The sequence below is a fragment of the Acomys minous genome (assembly GCF_964271855.1).
Source record: "Acomys minous genome assembly, chromosome: 5".
Taxonomy (NCBI): Eukaryota; Metazoa; Chordata; class Mammalia; order Rodentia; family Muridae; genus Acomys; species Acomys minous.
In genome coordinates this window covers 30,815,469-30,835,785 of record NC_140494.1, presented here as the reverse complement: position 1 = coordinate 30,835,785, position 20,317 = coordinate 30,815,469, and the positions used below count along the sequence as shown (strand labels likewise).

At 48.1% G+C, this 20,317-nt stretch overlaps 1 protein-coding gene across 4 annotated transcripts in view; it reads right to left on the bottom strand.

Annotated features, from left to right (window-relative positions):
• FANCC (FA complementation group C) overlaps nt 1-20,317 on the bottom strand; it is a 119,766-nt gene continuing 99,449 nt past the window's right edge. For all 4 annotated transcript variants that reach the window (XM_084784053.1, XM_084784054.1, XM_084784056.1 and 1 more), the window contains 7 exons: nt 19,086-19,138; nt 17,462-17,561; nt 12,108-12,183; nt 9,890-9,971; nt 7,693-7,867; nt 3,481-3,684; nt 1-988 (listed from right to left, as the gene is read on the bottom strand). In XM_084784053.1, the coding sequence (XP_084640179.1) occupies nt 851-988; nt 3,481-3,684; nt 7,693-7,867; nt 9,890-9,971; nt 12,108-12,183; nt 17,462-17,561; nt 19,086-19,138 (828 nt within the window). In that variant the 3' untranslated portion in view covers nt 1-850. The remainder of the gene's footprint in view (nt 989-3,480; nt 3,685-7,692; nt 7,868-9,889; nt 9,972-12,107; nt 12,184-17,461; nt 17,562-19,085; nt 19,139-20,317) is intronic.

Here is a 20,317-nt window from a genome sequence, read left to right as displayed (position 1 = left end):
TTAAGTACAATATCTTATTTATAATGAAAAGGGTAGAAATTCCAGCTCCACCCTCCATGGGCCCACCAGCAGGGACCCAGCAAGCACATGCTGGTCAGTGGTGTCCTGTCTGAGAAGAGCATGGATGTGCAAACGCAAGGACAAAGCCACGGACCTTCACAACTTTAAGCCACAATGCCTCTGAGTGGTCCGTGAGTGCAGCCACCAAATGTCCTCCTGTGAGCTTCCTCCAATGCTCTGAGAGTCAACGCTGACCTGCAACATGGGGTGAGGGCTCCCGCAGCAAATGTACAGGATGATCACAGCTTGGTGGCCCTCTTGGCACACACACACTGCTTACTTGTACACATTCTCACTAGAAAAAACTAACAGAAGTGCCCAAGGTTCCCATTCACAGCAAGTGACATGGGTCACCCAGGAGGCAGAGCTTTTGGACTTTTTGGGGTTTGGAGGAGAAAGCAGTACTACCCTTCTCTGGCCACCTCTGTTCCCTCCACTGCAGCGGCCGCACTACAGAATTTCTGCACTGAGACATAAAAGCCTCACTGAGCGACAGTCACGGGCAACGCAGGTGCTCCTCTGTGTGGTGCAGCCTCACCCACTGCAGGGCTCACCTCTCCTACTACTGAGCATCCCCCTCCATCAGTAAACCAGCCAGGCTAGCTCTCTGCTAACAGGTGGTCTGGACCTGACCTCCTTGGCCAACAGTGCACACAGAGTGCATGGGAGATGGCACAGATGTGCGCAGGCATTCTCACTTGTTCTGGGCCCCGCAGACAGTATGTCACCCAGTGCTGGAGCTTCTCCAGAGGATGCCCCATGCAGATGTCCACCGCTTCTGTGCTGCCTGCTAGACCTGAGCTCGCAGCTCCTGAAGGAGCTCTCTGGCCAGTTTTCTTGAGGCTTCAACACAAAGATGATCCGATCTGTACAAGATCTGGTCAAGAAAGCCAACAATCTCATGGGTTACAGCCTCCGTGTGTGCCATCTGCAGTGAGGGAAGAAAGGAAAGATGAAGACACTAGCCAGAGACCTCTTCTCTAGTACACTCAGCAGAAGGCTACAGGGGATGCGTGGGTCACTTCCGCCTTGTTTACGAGGTAATTATCAAAGCACGTCTGTCTCCAGGGGACAGTGGGGCCACTGCTGACCAGCCTCCCCACATGGGCCCAGGTGGTCTTAGGCTCTCAGGGCCACATACAAGCACTGTGCAGGCAGCAAGGACTTCGCAGCATACTGCCACAGCTTTGGGACTATCTGCCGTGAGGAGCAGACAGCATCTGCTACTCCCACTGCAAAGGCCACCTGCTTCCACAAAAGCAGCCTTAAGGTGGCATTCCTGGGCCATCCACCTACAGCACAGCAGGACAGGTAGGTGGTAATTTAACTTTAATAGCCATGAGGCGGTCTGGTTTGTGGGCATCATCAGTGCTGTCTTTCCCCAGAACCTCAGAGGAGATGATAGAGGGAGGCTGAGCCTCCACATGTAATCTGGGGTTCCTCTGAGGGCAGGAGCATGAAGGAAGCCTGAGTTTGCAGGAAGACACACATTTGTTGTGTGCTGGTGCAAACAAAGCCTACAGATTTAGGCCCAGTTCAGCTGCCCCTGTCTCACCAGGCCTTTCCTAGGGTGACCAGTGAGCCGACGTCCACCCTGTGACTTTGAGCCTCACTGGCCCATAGCCTAGCCAACTCTTCATTCCTAGGCCTCTGATTTTGGCCACCAGCAAAGTGAAACCCAGCTATGGAGAGCCACAGAAGCAACATCTGCACACCTTGGCCATGTTTCTGAAGTTAACAGGGATTGGGATGGCCTGCAGCTTCTGCAAACTCTGGGCATCTGACCTGCCACTGCCCAGATGCACCTCAGAGGCAGCCTCTGTACTTCTGGGTGCATCAATCCCTAGGCAGCTTAAAGACTTATGTGTGTGTGCACAGACTGCCTCCCACTGAGGGGCAAGGAGTCACTACACAGCCTCGCCCTGTGCCTTTCCCAGTCCTGGAGTCACACAGGAATGTATGCCCCGCTGGTCTGGGTTGCTGCAGTGTGGACAAGGGATTCAAACCATAGTAAATGCAGAAACCTGACAGCTGACCTCACACTGCTGCCAACCTGAAGCGGGAGGATGTGCAAGACAAGAGGAGCTTCACAGAAATGCAGTGAGGGCGGGCAGGACGGAGAAGGCTCCAAACAGAAAGCCGGTGCTCTAAGTGCCCCATCCTAGCACTAGTGAGGGAGCAAGTAGGGCCAGAGAAAGAAAAAGCCAGAGCAGATGACTAAGGAATATGGCAACTCAGAGGGCCAAAGCTAGAAAAGGAAGCCCATGAGAGGAGCAGGAGCCAACCGACCCTCCAGGCTGAAGTTGGTGGGACTGTGCCTGCTGCCTACTGCAGTGCCCACCAGCTCTCTAAAGCTAGCAGCTGAGGCAGAGGGCAGAGCACATGCCTGGGAAGTGGCTCTATACCAGCTCTCGGAGTTTTCATTAGATCTGCCCTAGTGTGGTGAGGTCCACACTGCTCTTACAGAAGTGCCATTCTGCAAAAGGCTAAGCTGCCTGTAGATGACTCCTGCCATTGACTGGGCTGGGGGCCAAAAAAAGCCCTGCTACCTGAAGCCCGGGCCCAAGGCTCCGTTAAAGGAAGGCTGTGTATGGCTTTGTCTGCACGCTAGGCAGTTGATCTGACCTGGGGTTTCTGTGCCTGGGCAGACCGGTATAGATTAGCACCATCAGTGGGTGGCTGCTGTACAGTGCAGGAGGCCAGTGCGGGACTTTGTGAAGGTCCATCTCTCTTCACAGTGTCTGGGTGAGTAGGGAGTGTGGCCCAGCTTGAATATGGATTGTTTCTCAAGACTTTATGGAAATGTGGCTGGAACACAAAGCAAAGAGCTGGTGTGGGATTCTGCTGGGGTCCATTCTCACATCTTAGGCAGGGCCTAGTCCACTGAAACTCCCTGCTAACTCTAGTCAATGAGGGTGACAGGACTGGAACAGAGCAGGGGTCACAGGACCCTATAGGCCAAGCACCACAGAGCTAATGGAAAGCAAAATATATAACTCCTTCCTTGTAGTTGTTTGCCACAGCAACAAGAAAACTAATATATTAGCCAATACTTTTTTCTGAAGCAAATTCTTTGACCTGTGACAGTGAGTGGCACTGTGACCACTTGGGAGCATGTTGTCACTGGAGTGAACTTCTCTCCAGACTTCTCACGATGAGGCAGATAGTGACCCCGCTCTCACTGTAGTGGTGGCACCTCCTTTCTGCAAGCATGTCTTTCCCTCCTCATGCTTCTTGTACAGCACAGGTGGCCTCTGGGTCTGTGCTAGCTGTGGCCTTGCTGACCTCCATACTCTGGCGGCAGCATCCTGGGCCTATGCTTTCAAAGGCCAGGACCCTCAAGCAGACAATATACTTAGATTATCTAATTCATTTAGAGTGTAAATATGAAGTACAGGTTGGAAAGAGAGAGAAACTTACACGGGTGACAGCTTCCCAGGCAATCACATGGCCTTCCGAGGTCCAGAGCAAGAGGCTAAGAAGAAGGCGACTGACCAGCTGTCTACATATAGGTGGTCTGGGGTCTGCACTGACACTCTCAGCGGCTTCCTGAAGATCAACAGCTGAGAGGGGGCCACTTCTGAGCAGCATCAGAAGATGGTTGAGCAACACCTTCAGCTTCACCTGGGCAATACAAGTTCAGAGGGCGGGGTGTTAGGACTCAGGACATGAGCGACTCTGGGACTTGATGCTCTGAAGCTCCAGGGAGAGAAACAGGCAGGTACCCAAGCCCAGCTAGTTCACACACAGCTCCACACAAACCCAAATGGGTGTAATGGAAATTTCTTGACTTTCTTTCATCTTGCCAAGCAAGCAGCCAGGGCACCATGCCAGGACCTGACCTTTTTTTGTATGAAAGGAAATGAAGGCAAGTCCTCAGCAGAATGCAGTTAGAATTTTCTTATTGTGGGAAAAAACAAAAGGCCCCTTGAAGACCCCTTACCATCAGCCACAATCACTTAGAGCCACAGGCCCCACTGAGCAGTGCTGATAAGAATGCAGGGGTGCCCCTGCCTGGGCTATCTGAGGGAAGCGCAGGCCACACACACACAAGCTCGTTTGTTTTGTTGTAGACACTGGGACAGTTGTTCGTACATGCTCACAGCTTAAGCAGAGGTCACACGTCTGTGGAATCCGCATAATAACAGTAATTGTTCTAAGTCTGTGGGTTGTTTTTGCATAAAAAATATTTATTTCATGCTGAGACTCCTGCTCGATTACAAGAACAGCCCACACTGTGGCTCACAGAACAAGGCAAAAGCCAAGGGCTTCAGAGGCAGATGCAGCACAGAACATCACATCAACATCCCGTCCTGCCAAAATGTTCCTCGGGCCTGTTCTAAGAATCCTCACAGCTGATTCTGTGGGTACCTGGGAGCTGCTTCTCTCCTGCAAGTTCAGGTCCCACTCAGTGCCACCTGTCATGGATAGCAGCACACCAGGACTGCTGTGTGAGCTGTCCTGACCACAAGGGTGACGCTGAGAAAGGAACTGCGGCACTCTTCCGCGGAGAGGAGCAGTGTGCTCGGGATAGCCAGCACCTCAGCTGATGGCGTCCCAAGAGGTCTACACTCTGAGGAATCTGGACAGCCTCATCTCTCTCCTCTTCGTGACTTGCACACCCATACTCGAGCCTGTTATGACTTCCTCTCTCCTGCCTTCTGTGTCTAGAAGCTTCTATAAGGGAGATGCATATTCTCTGACCTAAGAGATAAGCCTTTTTCCTTGAAGTACTTTCATTCTACATTATAAAATTTTACTTTCCTTACTACAGAAAACATGCAGAATAAAGAATGGTAAGACAACCTAGCCCTGCACCGTCTGAAGGAGCCTCAGCAGCCCTGGGCTTCACGCACTGGGAGTAACAGTCTCCTCTCTCACACCTGCACAGTGTACTGTGAGCAGTTTGTACGCCTAAGCACTGTCTGGCAATAGGACAGTTCTGGAAGCGTGTTAGGCCATGGCTGGGTGATGGCATCACTTAAGGCGCATTGAGCCCCTGCGGCTATGAGCTCTGCTTTGCTGCCCATCCTGTACAAGCAGCTTTGTGTGGATCTGTCTCTCCAGGAAGATCCTTACAAGTGAGAGGCAGTGTCTGAAGTGTTGAGGCCCTGAACAAGCCAAAGAGTGCATAAAATACAGTCTTTGGGGAAAAATATCATGATTCAATTCAGTTAGAAGCAGATGAGCACAGCGGGCAGAGGTGTAGCCAGGTAGGACAGGTGTGCTCTTTACCCCGCACTCCTGCGCCCCAAGAATGGCTAGCAGAAGAAACGCGCAGCTGTTAAGTTACGGCAAAGGCACAAACCCTACTGTCCAACTTTGCCCATGCACTGTGGCACAGTCAGCAGTACTCAAGTTCCTGCTGGCCATCAAGGGGTTAAAGCTGACATCCCAGTGACACAGTGACAAGGCACTTAGATTGTACTTAAGTACTTAGGAAGCCCCTCTACTCAGCCACCAGGCACCTGCAATGGGAGCTCTGGCCCTAGGACTAAGCAGCAGCTGCCACTGAGTGACCAGCTAAGGAGGAAAGACCACCACCACCACCGGCTCTGAATGGAGGCCGGCTGAGGCAAACTTTTAAAGGAGAAGTACTCCTGAATCCACAGTTGCTAGTAAGAAAATGTGCCAAAGCAGAACTGTCTAGAAACTAAATTCACTTTAAAAAGAAAAATAAATAAATTTGTGTGTGCGTATGTACACGTGTGGAGCATGTGTATAGCACATGAATGGAGACCAGACACAACTCCAGGAGCTAGCTCTTGCCTTCCATGGGGTGCCCCTAGGAGCAAACTCAGGCTATCAGGCTTGGCAGCTGGTGGGTTTACTCACTGAGCCATCTTGCTGGCCCCTACAAATTAAATATTACAGGGCGCTACTCAGCATTTCAAAAGTCAGTGTCTGCTAGTATCTATGATCCATATGAATGAACACACACCTACCCAGTTAGTTAAAAGGACTCTAATACAAAATGCAAATGAAAGGGATTTAGAAATGACAAGTGCTTCATACACTTGAATTGCTCCTACTAAAAACCTGAATTGCTCCTACTAAAAATAAGATAAATGAACTAGGATTGTCCTTAATCAGTTCAATGAAGTAAAAGTTAAAATATTTATCACATTAATTTATTTTGTGTGTGGGTGCGTGTGTAACACAATGTGAGTGGAAAAGTCAGGTAACTTTTGGGCCTTCCACTGTGGATGCTGGGGGTCAAACTCTGGTTTTCAGACTTGGTAGCAAATCTGCCACTGTCTGTTGAGCCACTTTACCAGCCCAAATGTGAGATTTTAAAGGAAAGAAAGTTTTCTTTTGAACTAATCAGCAATCTTCAAATACATATGTAGATAATAACTTTGTTAAGATTGTTAAGATGCTTCATTCTAATTCAATATTATCCTTAAATTTGAATGTTTTTACATTTCAAGGCTCATTTTCACTCTGCTATAGAAGCCTTTAAACCACTGAATGGTTCTCAATCTCCCTAATGATGTGACCTTTTACTACAGTTCCTCATGTTGTGGTGACCTGGACCATAAAATTATTTTCATTGCTACTTCACAATTTTAATTTTGTTACTGTTATGAATTGTAATATAGACATCTGTTTTTTGATAGTCTTAGGTGACTCTCATTAAAGGGTCATTTGACCCCCAAAGGAGTCGTGGCCCACAGGTTTGGGAACCACTGATTTTGATACATGAACAAGGCTTCATTAGCCTGTGATACTGGGACAAATAGAACATCATTCTATACGCACTGAAACCTGCTACTTTTAATTACTAACATCAGCAAAACCCACTGAAGACAGAAGGGTTTTTTTCTTTTAACTTCACGTGCATTTGGCGTTTTGCCTGCATGTATGTCTGTGTGAGGGTGCTGGATCCTGGGAATTAGAGTTACAGACAGTTATGAGCTCTCATGTGGGTGCTGGGAATTAAACCCAGGACCTCTGGAAGAACAGTGCTCTTAACCACTGAGCCATCTCTACAGCCCACGACTGAAGATTTCAAAAGCCAGCAAATAAATGTTTGCAAGGAGGTGGCAAAGCTTTGATCAAAGCATGGCTTCCTGAAATAATGACATTCTACATAGCTAACGTCATCTTTGCCGTATACAGCTACCCGTCCCTGCAGCCACCCTGTTATGCAGACAGCCCAAGTGGTAAGTCATGTGGCTACCACAGTATGAGCTGGCTGGTGCAGGAAAGCGTCGAGATGGAAGCAGACTGGCCAGGCTGCTGGTGGACGACAGAAGGCACCGATTGCTCAGGAGCCAGGCTCTGCCGTGGGACAGTGCTCCTCAGAGAAGCTGTCACTCCTGCATGCACAAAGTCCTGGGGTGAGGTAGGAGGGTAAGGCTGAGGCTACTGAGATGAATGGACCAAAGGCCCAGAATTCGGCAGCTGGGGCTGTCTCTCGCCTCAGGGCTCTGTGGAGGCAGAAGACAGTCACAGGCCGCAAGCTCAGGCCAAGCAGCTATGCACACATTCTGAGCAAATCTGATAAGTGCTCTGAGCCCGGGTGCCTGGGGGGGGGTTCAGTAAGGAAAACCCAATCAAGACCCCTTCTGTAGGGGCTCTCCACTTCCTGAGGCCTGACCCTGAGCACACAGTAGGGCCTGTACCTACCATGGTCTGCTCTCTCTGCTGACTCCCGTCCTGTGGGCTGTAATAGAAGACCAAGAGCCACAGCAGGTCTGTAGGGGGCTCGCCTTCCTTTCTCAGCAACTGCTCCATGGCCAGATCAACCCATCCTCCAAAGTGAACAAACAAAAACCAGTTCTCAAAGGGACTCTGCTGGGACCTGAAACAGAGAAAGACACAGACACACACACAGACACACAGACACAGACACACACACACACACACACACACACACACACACACACACACACACACACACACACAGCAGTTGGCAACCTGGACCCTTCCTCCTTTTGTTCAAAACAATGTTAATGTTTACTGGTAGTTTAAATTTTATTTTCCCACTAAATAAAGACCCTTGGATCAACAAATGGGATTCAGAAAACCTTTGTCTCCTTCTAAGCCCATCATAGGACAACCTCATGCTGAGCTCTTAGAGGGACCTTATAGGACTCTAGGCTCTCAGAGAGATCTGAGGGTGCAGATGGGCTTGCAAAGCATAGTGAGACCGTACAACTTGCAACCCAGGTGACTCCAGGTTGAGGAGGAAGAGGCTAGGTAGAGCCAGAGAATGCTGCTGGTCTCTGAGACACAACAGAAGTGCACCTTTCTGACAAGTGGCTCTCCCCGCCCCCACCCCTCATGTGGACTCTACAGGAAGGTCAAAGGTTTTTCAAGCTACCCTCTTATCCTTCTAGAACCTAGAAGTGGTAATGTGTCCTAGAGAGTGGAGTCTGTTCCATCAGTGCAGCCCTGACAGTCACAGCAAAATAGCATTGCTCCAGGAGACAAAGAGCAGAACAGCCCAAGGCCCTGGCAGGAGCCTGCGTCAGGACAGAGCATCATGGCCTTTGCAGGGTCTGACTACTGGGGCCTCTGGGGTTCTTGCCTTCTGGTCACTGCTATCTGCTACCTCCCCTATAACATTTGATTTATATGTTTTAGGTCATGTTTGAAGGACAATGAAGGAAAAGGAAGGCAGGTGCTATCTCAACCTTAATCCCCGCCAGAGGGAGGCAACTCAAGACTGCACAGAGCTGAAGGGCAGGGCTCCCCAGTGCCTCTCACAGACCTCATCAGCATACAGGCTGAGAAGCCAGCCCTACAGATCACAGCACCTGCAAGGCCTGACCTTTCCCTCTCCTCTTCCAGGAGCAAAAAAATCTTCCATCTGTGTCAAACCCTTTCCTGCAGATAGACCCAAGGCCCATGGTCAGCACAGGCACTGACATTCAGTGGCCCCACCTGAACACCAGCATTTGAGCTGTTTTAAGAAATCAACCAGATAAGTGTTTGATGGGCAAAGCAGGCAGTCACACATGTGGGCACAGCAGCACTTACAGTGCTGTGGGCAGTCTCAACAGACCAGAACGTCTAGGAGGGAAGAGTGACAAGAGGGTCTTGGGCCAACAAAGAACATGCTGTCATTTATCCTCTGAACATGGGCAAGCTCAGAGGAGGCTGGACATACTATGAAGATGGTGGCAAGGCTGCCAGGGATGCTTTAGGAGAACAGCACCTAGAAGGGCCCTCTGCTGTGCTGCAGACTAATTTATTCTAGGACAGGTTGCTAGCTTTGGAGACATAGTTATTGACTTGTTTGTTTTTAAATTTGTGTGTGTACCTATTTCTATGTGCGTGGGCATGTAAGTGGCCACAGAGGCCGAAAAGGGGAATCAGAACCTCTGGACCTGGAGTTATAGGGGTTGTGACGCATCTAATGTGGGTGCAAGGAACCGATCCTGGTCCTCTCTCTGAACAGCAAGTGCTCCAAATCGTTGAGCTAGCTCTCTAGCCCCTGGAGAGAGATTAAAGAGGAAAGTCAAAAAATGTAGAGGATGACCCCCTGATCAGGAGCAGCTCAGTCTCCTTCCCCTTCCGAGGGAAGCCAGAGGCTCATCATGTGGGCACTATTTGTTCCGGCCTCTCTCTCCTTCACATAGTTCCAACTGTAAGTGTAGCCCTTACCAGAACCGACTCTCTGCAGACACATCTGCGATGCTGCTACTCACTCTGGCCCAAAGCAGTCCTGTGCCCGACACTCCCTCCAGTTCTTGCCTAGTGACAGTGTGTGTGTACTCGTTTGTCTGAGGGTCCAGCAAAGCCTTCAGCTACCACCCTGCTCAAAGGGAGATGCGGGAGGCCACCTGGGAAAGGGTCAGGGTGGTCAGGGCTTGCTCACCCATGAGTACTGTCTTCAACTGCTTCTCTGAGGAGTTGGGAAATGTGCAGCAGAGGCTGGAGCCGATGTCCCTGTGGGACAGCTGTGGGTGGAGAGAAGTTAGAGAGGGAACTGTAGGAAAGCCAAACCCACGGGGAGACGCCTGCAGCTTAGACTGAAAGCATTGTGCAGAAAAAAAAAATGCACACGCCCCCGCCATTCACAGAACCCATGTCATACTTCTCTCGGCCAGGATCTGTCTCTGAGTCACACTTCAAAGTTTCTTTTGTTGTCTTGTTTGTTTCACACAGAGTGTTACTATTCTCGTCCAGGCTTCCCTTCACTCACTATGTAGCCCAGACTGGCCTTGAACTTACTGCTTGTCTGTCTCTGCCTTCCAGGAGGCAGGATTACAGCCCTGCACCACCTGTCTGCTTTCAAATATCTTTACACAGGGTTCTGTGAAGGTCAATGGAAGACTTGGACTTCCTTGTTGCAGATGCCCTATGATTTTCTGTCTACCATTTTGGCGCCATCTCAAATTTGTGACATCAAAACACAAAGGGATCATACTGAATAATACACCAGCAAGCATAAGCAATGGCTAGTCAACTATTTTTCTGGGGTGTTTCAGGTTTTCAGTACAAGCCCGGGGGAAACCTACAAACAAAAGTAGTTGTTAGAGTGTGCCTGACTTCACACCAGCCTTCAAGCATCTGACCTGCATGTATCTGCAGTTCAAATCAACCAACCCTAGAGGTGGAGAGGCCACCACTGTTCCCAGGGCACACAGTAGCCCCTCCCTCAGGCCTATGACTTAACTTCTGAAGGCAAATAGCATTTCCTCCTTACTAGTCGCTTAGACACTACTTTTCTTCTCCTAGAGGCCTGAGGGTCACCACTTGGCAGTGATTTCTTACACCCTCAGGATCTCACCATGAACATAAAGTACTTTTCTGATGAGCAGATGTTTACACTACTAAAATAATTAACTTTTCCCTAAAGTACTAGGTATTCAAACTGCTCTCCAGATGAATACAGAGAGTCTAGGTTTTTACCTAAAGTCACTTGTTGACTTTGGGGGATGGGAAGGCAGCCAGCCCAAGCTTGTGCTGTGGGCCATGACTGAATAGTGCATGGGTTTCTGAACCTGTGCATCAGTGTGTTTTGAGGTGCCCAGACTGCTTCCACATGGGCCCTGTAAGGCTGTGGTTCTTTTCTATTCTCTAATAAAGCTCCTCTACTCTATCCCCAAGGAATGAAAAAGAAATAAAAAGAGGACATGGCCACTCCTAGGTATGGTAGAGAAGGTTTAAAACCCACCATGCAGTTGGGCATGGGGTGCACGTCTGTAATCCCAGCACTCAGGAGGCAGAGGCAGGTGGATCTCTGAGTTTGAGGCCAGCCCGGTCTACAAAGTGAGTCCAGAACAGCCAGGGCTACACAGAACAACCCTGTCTCATAAACTCATAAAACAAAACAAAACAAAACCCACTGTGCAGTCATCCCTCTGAGGCCACTGCGCTCACTAGACCCTGGCTCTGGCTGACAGGACTTTGTTGCGTATGCCATTTTGGGCAAGAACCTCCATCATACAGGAAAAGGAAAAAGTACTTAGATTCGCAAAGTGCTTTGTAAATCTGGATAATCTACTTACCACAAACAGACCCAACTCAAGTACAGGGGAAAGAAGCCACAGTGGCCACAGCAGGGAAATGTGAGCCCGCCTCCATCCCTCCTCTTCCTGTCACAGGCCTTGTCTACAGACTGGGGGCAGTGTTGGCGTCAGAGGGAAAAGGCTCCTTCATGCTCCATAGCTGAGATATTCCCTAAACATGAGCTCACAGACACAGACACAGACACAGACCAACAGCACTAGACTACAGACCTGGCCTAGGGAAGCAGACTGGCAGATGAATCAGAAAATAATTGGAGTCTAACAATAGAATTTTCTGAATCTTTTCAAAATCTTCCTTGGCTTGGAGGAAAAAAATCTCCCTAAAATTCCATGCCTCATCCTTCACTTTATCCTTTCTTCTGTAACAAGGCTGCGTGGAGCAAAGGAAACAACACAAACAGGGCACTGTTGGGCTGACTCAGCTGCTATCGCAGGCTGACTGGCTCTCCCAGGAGTCGGGCTGTCTTTCTCCTCATACCTGGGAAGCAGAGCAGGTTCTCATGCCAGGAGGAAGAGGTTCCCACGTGTCACTGTGAGACAGACAAAGGTACCTCAACTCACCTTCAGGGTGCTGGGACAACACTGCGGTAAGAGATGCAGCACCATAAGGGAAGTAGGTCTTGAGGGCAAACTTCAGCTGGAAGAGTCACAACAGAAGTGGCATGAATGCTGGGACAGAGAGGCAGCGAGGACAGCATAAACCTCTGCCTGCCTCAGCCCCAGGGACCCACTGCACTAACATAGGCAGACACTATCAAACAGCTAATAAACATGCTGCCAATAATCTCATAAATGGCTGAAAAACAAAAAACACCTTTAAGAGTCATCTTCTGAACTTAAGGAAATCACATTATCTTCCTGCCATCTTCACTGAGGTTCCTCCTCACACAAGCCGGGCCACAAACATCATCTTCTACAGCAGAGAGGGACAGCTAAACATTCGTGGGACTCAGGGGCTCAGCATGGAGCTCATGACAATGAACATCTCTAATAAGCAGCTCTTATGCTGAGAGCATGAGGCTATACTTACTTACCTTCCAGAGGCAAGAAGTTTTTGAAATAAAACTAACAAAAACAAAACCAGGTAAAGTCTATAATATGAGGTACGCAGCTTGATAATCTTGGGTGAGTAGGTAAGTCCACGTGAGCAATATCCATCCTGACACGTGGGGCGCTCGCTCCCTGTGACTCCCAAGTCAACCCCTGAGCCCTATCCTGACAACCTGTTTTTTATTTCAACATGAGAAATCAACAATTGTATCCCTTATTCCTAATTTTCATAGACAGGTATACTGAGTGTGCATGCTTCTGCACCTGGTCTTTGGACTCATCTAATTTTGTGTGCACAGTTCACTGTTTTGCACTACTCAGAAGTCATGAATACACCAAGATTTGTTTATATATGACTCAAAGATGTGCTTCCTGTTTGAGGTTATTAGAATTAAAGCTGCTTCTGGCATCCACATCTGTCTCTGTGGACAGAGTAAGTACAATGGAAGAGGTAACTATTTTTTTTTCTTTTGGTTTTTTGAGACAGGGTTTCTCTGTGTAGCCGTGGCTGTCCTGAACTCACTTTGTAGACCAGGCTGGCCTCGAACTCACAGCAATCCGCCTGCCTCTGCCTCCCGAGTGCTGGGATTAAAGGTGTGCGCCACCACGCCCGGCTCTCCTACTATAATCTTATAATGTAGTATTCTAGTATAGAATCCTAATATGAATATTATATATATTTCCTCCCTGTTGCTGGACAACCTGTTCATCTTAAAGGCGTTTATCACTGAACAGACACTATATTTTAAAAATTTTCTTTTTTTACATATACATTTATATTATTACACATAAATAAAATAAACTACATACAGGAGGAAGAACCATGAAACAATCAGGAATTATATAATGTTACATTCATAGTGATTTGGCTATTTGTATTTGGCAAACTTGCAGAAAATATCTTTCCTATTTCGGTGACACTAAAATTCTGAATGAAAATCAATATCTATCATATCTCATCTCTACTAACTTAAAAGATCTATCCAGACCTAAAACATCTTAATCCCTAAACAATTAGTCTTACAGACACTGTATTTTAATGAACTTCAATGTACCCATTTTTAAAAACATGGCCAATGTTTTTGTTTGTTTGTTTGTTGGCACTGTTCCTAGAAAATGTTTGGGGCTGGAGAGATGGTTCAGAGGTTAAGAGCACTGAAGCTCTTCCAGAGGTCCTGAGTTCTGTTCCCAGCAACCACTTGATAGCTCACAACCATCTCTAATGGGATCTGATGCCCTCTTCTGGCACACAGGTGTATATGTGGGCAGAGCAATGAATACATAATAATAAATAAAGAAATCTTTTAAAAATAAAAAAATACAAAAAAGAAAAAGAAAAAAGAAAATGTTTGATTACCCAGTGGTTAAAAAAAGGGAAAGTATGCTACATTTTCTTCTAAGGGCTTTATAGTTTTGACCACTCTGTTGAAGCCTACAGTCCATCTCAGAGAACACCTGTGTGCTTTCTGAGGCAATCTGAGGTAAGCTCCCGCCTCCACCCCCAATTTGTTTTTACACATTCCTCCACTATGCTGCCCTAGAGTTCCTGTAAAGCTCCTATACATGGGTCTGTACCTAGACTCTGTCTGTCTGTCCTGCCAATCTCCTGCTGCCCTAATTACTCTTAGTATGAGTCCTCTAAGTGTTTGCTTTCTGGCTTTTGTAGGTCCTTTCTATGTCAAGCTAGGTCTGAGAGTCAGCCTGTGCATTTGAGAGCCCGCCGCAGGGGCCAAGGTCTTTTCATAAAAGGTGCTTCCTTCCCAGCCCTGCAGAGGGTCACTACCTGCCTGAGAGAACTAAGGAGCAGACCCGAAGGCTCCTGCACACGCTCCTCACTGTTATATTTCATGTGACTTGACTTGCTCACTTCCTGCATCAGTTTTGCTTCATGCATTCTGAGCCCCTGCTGCTGTGAGTGGCATGTCTCCTGCCGGTCACGGAGTCCTTGTGTTCTCTACCTGAGAACCTTGCACTTCCTTTCCGTGTGGCAGCCCTCCATCCTCCGCCTCCAGCCACTCCCTCTATAGAATGGGTCTCTGGAAGCAACACATACTTGGTTTTGTTTCAAACCTAATCAGATATGCCTGCCTTTCACTCCATCAACTGATATTCATAAGGAGCAAGTGCCCTTTAACATGTTGGGATTGGAGCTATCTTTTGACATCATCTTCATTTGTCCCATCTGCTTCTTCCCTTCATTTTATATCTAGTGGGGCTCTGTTTCCAACTGAGAAGTCCCAGGACCACCTTGAGTTGTGGTCCCATGTCCTGCTATCCAGGAGCCTTAGTAAGAAGTGAGCACAGCTCCCATGCTGCGGCCCTTTCTCATCTTGTCTACTCGGTCAGGCTCTTTTAACAACATTCTGCCCTGGGTGATAACGTCATCTCTGGGAGACTCAGCACAGTCCACTGTCTGTCTGTAAAACTGCTGGAACCCTCCTTGGCGTGTGGCTGCCTATACTCCAGCCACTACACAAGCTGAGAGCATGAGCTCAAGTTCTTGCCGACTGCATGGAAGTGGGGTGGGAGGAAAGAGTGGAGGGAAAGAAGCAGGCAGGGTGCCACCCTGACAATGGGATGTGAGTGGGCTGAAAAAGCACCATACTTAGGAATCAACATGCAAGACCTGTGAGACTGAATTCTGCACCCCATAAGCAGGCAGTCACACATGTGGGCATAGCAGCACCTACAGTGCTGTGGGTAGTCTCAGCAGACCAGAAAATCCAGGAGGGAAGAGTGACAAGAGGGTCTTGGGCCATAAACAGGCACTTCTATGCATTACCCAACAAGTGTTCAACACATGTTTATAAGAGACAGCAGCCAGGCGTGGTGGCGCACACCTTTAATCCCAGCACTCGGGAGGCAGAGGCAGGCGGATCACTGTGAGTTCGAGGCCAGCCTGGTCTACAAAGCGAGTCCAAGACAGCCAAGGCTACACAGAGAAACCCTGTCTCAAAAAACAAAAAACAAAAAACAAAAAAACAAAAAAAAAAGAGAGACAGCAAATATACAAATCGCCCAAATGCCAGCAACTAGAAAACAGCTATGCTGTCGTCCATGTGTGCAGTGGACTGCCACAGCTTCCTCTCACCACAGCATCTGAAGCCTAACACCATCTTAGAAAAGCATCAGGGCTTAGGGATCATGTGTGCTGCCCCTCTGTGTATCCATCCCATAAAGGGCAGACCCAACCCTAACCAGAACCATTCTGCTGCCCCATGTATCTAATCAGTATTTTGGAGAAAGAAAAGGAATAGTGAATGCAAACATCAGTTGGTACACTGAGTGGAAGAGGCAGGGAGGCAGGCAGAAGAGGAACACACAAGAGCCAGCACCACCAGTGGCCAGGCATTATATGAAGGTGGCTTCACTGATACGTTATTTTATTATCAATAACTGAAGCAAAGGAGAGAGCATCAGGACGGACTAAGCAGAACAGGATTGTGTGCATCAAGCATTATGATTAGTCAGAAAATGTGCACTTAAGGAGTCAGGGCCAGTAAGCCAGCCATCAGTTAGGAAGGTAGGCTGTCAGGAGAGGCACCAGGAAGAGAAAATAAATCATGTGATGTGAAAGCGCTGCAAGGTCAGGAGCCACAGGCAAGTGGTAGTCTTATTGGTTCTTCCTACCTTGCACCAACCCAGGGCCTAGTGTGTAACCTCTCACCCCTAGACACATGTGGACAGGAGGCCATATTGTAAATTAAAGGCACTGTAACTCCAGTCTAAATCCCCAGTACCAAGGCACAGAGACTCAGGGGAAACCCAGACCCATCACCCAAGTCAAGCTGAGGAAACACTTTCTCTTGTTTTCTCACCCAATTTGGGCATCCTGGAAATCCAAGGGCGAGGTTTGCTGGAGGCCATTTCCTCCCCGGGGATACCAAGTGTGTGTAAGGGAGGACAGCAACCATTACAGCTGTGTTCAGATCAGTGAGCAGCAGCCTGTGCCTTTCTGCTGAGCTCTCCTCAAGGTGCCAGGGTGCTCCACCTAGTTAACTTCCCCAGGGAAAGAGGATGGCAGAAATAATCCATACAGGTTTATGGTTGTTGTAGGAAGCAACACAGGGGGACTGGCCATCCGTCACAGGAAAGATGTCTAGAACCAGCACCACTCTGAGTAGGCAAAGCACCACATAAGCTCGTCCCTGTGGCCACTGGTTACGACAGCCAAAGCTCCTGCTTTACACCGGCATTCTAACTGGCTAGCAGCCATCATAGCTGCTGTCTAACCTCTACTGATGGAAGCCTAGAGTCCTCTGGTCTACTGATGGCATCTAACCTCCACAAGTTCATCGTATCCCTCCCTTTTCCCATCTCCTTTCTCTCAAGGGGCTCTGGGTGGAAATACAGACAGCGATGACCGAGAATGCCCAGCTTGCAGTTCCTGCAGAACATCCCAAGTACTACAGGATGTACTGACCACAGGGCCAGCTGCACACAGAAGGGTGAACACTGAGGGCTGGTGTGTGTATGTGGGGGGGGGGGGGAAGTCTCCCTCTAGAGAGATGGCCAATGTAAAGACACACAAAGACACAGCAGTGGGCAGATGGTTCTGGGTTCAGCACATGGGGAAGACATAAACTCTTCAGTTACTTTCAGCTACAATGTTTCATCTCTGCAGGAGTGGTCCTTGGGAAGCTTTCTTTGTGAACCAGAATCCACTAACATTTCTGAAAACAAGGCTGGGAGTGTAGCCAGTGTCAGAGCAAGAGCCTCACACGTGTGAGGCTGTGGGTGGTCTCCAACACCAGAAAAACACAATTTCCCAGAATAAAGATCCTTTCAACTCGTTACCAAATGCCGTAGGAGCAGCAGCCTCCTTCACTCTGAAGTGACTGAGCAGCGTTCACAGTGTGATGTACCTGCTTGTTTTCTTTTTCCAGGGCTTCTGCCAAGCACGATGTGAATACCTGAAGAGCAGCTAGTGCGTCTGGGGCTCCATCAGTTTCCAGTAGCACAAACCTGAACAAAGCAGAGTGAGATGACAACACACTGATGCTCCACACACACACACACACCAGTGCCAGAGCTTGAGCCAAGCCTTAGCTCACCAGACTGCAGCTGCTGAGTGAAGGCAGAAGCAGCAGCCATCCTTCAAGTCTTTCTCACCCAGTCCTCCCATAGGCTTGCTATCATTTTCAAGCGCCTCGGTGTGCAGAGCTGCCAGTGGCAGCAGCAGGTGTTCCGCTTTCACCAGCTAGGATGGAGCTGCCGGAGAGTGACTCACTCAGTAGGAACCACCACAGTGGGGCTGGCCATGAGATGTACGTGGTTTGGTTTCCAGCCCTTTTTATACAATTAGCTTTTCTTTTTGTTTGGGGGGGGGGGACCCAAATCTGACTAGCCTTAAACAAACAAGCAAGCAACAAACTAGCCTGTCTTCTTCTATCTGTGGCCATTTAAGTTAAACTTGGCATGTTTAAACAGCAATGCAAGTGGTGAGGTGTTGGTTGTAAGCATTCCTCTCCTATAGCTGTACTTGGTGGCGCACACCTTTAATCCCTGCGTTCAGGAGGCAGAGGCAGGTGGATCTCTTAGTTTGAGGTCTACAGAGTGAGCTCCAGGACAGCCAGAGCTACATGGAGGAACCCTGTCTTGGAAAACAAAACAAAACAAAAAAACAAAAATCCCAAACTAACACCACCTTTCCTAGGGCTGGAGGGATGCCTCAGTGGTTAAGAGCACAAGCTGCTTTTCCAGAGGACTTGAATTCAATTGCCAGCACCCATATCAGGCCGTGCACAACCTTCTATACCTTGCATCCTAAGATCCTGACCTCTCCAGACACCTGTACTCATTTACATATAACTACATAGATACTTACAAAAATAAATATTTTCAAAAATTCCTTTCCTGAAGCCCACCATTTTCCCTGGAGCCCATCCCTCCATAGCTGTGCGAGAGATGGGTGGTTTGACGGTGGGCCTAGACCCTAGCTGCCCACACCCACATGGGGCTGGAAGCCTTAGTCTATCTTTAGGACCCCACACTTGCAAACTCCATGAACTTTGTGTGTTACACACTCCTTGTCACTAGTCTTCTCAAGCCAGCACAAGTTCCCAGGTCTGGAGTCTTTAAAATAAGAGCCACCATGCTGTTAAGATGTGGGTTTTACTTTGCCTTTCAGAACATCTGTGTCTCTTGGCTTTCTTCAGGCTGTGACGGGGCCCAGCCAGCCCTCGTGTGGTGAAGGGCTGTCCAGCTTACTTTACTTGGAGCTGGGGAGACCTGGATAGACATGTCACTTTAGTACCTGTTTCAGTCCCACTTCTCTGACACTATTTGCATAGGAAAAGGCTAAAGACTCTCACCTCATTCCTAAAGCTGCCTTTCCAGTGCTTCTGACTTGTGAGTTCTCACTGCTCACTAGCCAGAAGTGCAAGCCTCTATTTTCCCACACCAACCAGAGTCTACTGCAAGGATTTTTATTTGTATTTGGCAGCTGAACATTCCCACATCAACTGCTCCCAAAGACAGTATATTTACCTGAACATTTCATCAACAATTCTGAAGATGGCAGGGTGGCAGGCTGCTTGAGGCTATAAAAGGAAAAGACCATGAGATAATGAAATATAACAGGCATCTATCAATAGCACCTTTGGATTATCAGGCAGACAAGGGCCATAGGCTGTTCCAGTAATGTGGCACAGGCCTTTGGATCGAGCAGAAAGAGCACTCGGTGCCTAGGAAAACTCACACATGAAATGCCAGCAGTGGTTCTCTGTGGACATGAGCTGTGCACCAACTTTATTTACTTATTTTGTACTCCTGTTATATCCAATATTTTTAATAATAAATTTGTATGATGTAGAAAAAGGAGCACATTTCATGAGCAGTTAAAAACCACTTTATGACAACAGACCATAGGATCTTAGGATCTCCTCAGCTGACCTAGAGGTACCTCAGCAGCAGGCTCTCCCTGCCATCCTCTCACCCTCCACCTCACCCCCACCCCTACCCCATATTTGATAATGAGTACCTAAGAAACAGGTGGCCACCACTGTCCTGGCCATTCAGTACCGAGTACATTTAGCAGTAATGGGAAAGTACTGCCACTTGACACAGGGATAGCTCTCTGTTCTAATCCTACAATAGCCTGCTGTAGGAATTGGATGACTTCAGTCAGAAGAAGCTGGCTTCCTGGAGTCTAGGAAGGGCCTTAGTGGGCCACACCATCTGCCATGTATTTTCGGTCAGAGCTTAAAATTTGATAGACCTTTTAAAAATCTATTTGTATTATAAAACATATTTTACAGTGACATCCAGGGATGTGTAGGCCAGGCTCTAACAGAGATAGTTTTTGAAGCCATTTTGTGCATGCTATGGCCAGCTTTGGAAATGATTTTTCATGGCCACCTCAGAGCATATGCATCACTTTTCTGCACTACCCTGAAGAAAGCTGAGTCTCTCTCTCTTTGCCTTCCCAGTTATTGCTGTTAACTCTCCATGGCAGCTTAACTTGAAGCATGGAACATGTGCCATCTAGTGGTCATATGTGACCATTGCAGCCTGCCACAGAGGAATGAGGGAAGCTGTCCTTATTAAAGGCATTTATGATTTTGTAAGTTAATACTTTCTGATTTGCTAATAAAATAACCCATGATCTCTAACCCTTTGTCAGTATACATCTTTATTCAAGTGAAGCGAACCTAAAACTTTCATAAACTTGTTACCTACTTAAGAAATTAACAACAGAAGAAGGACAGGTTATTTCTTGG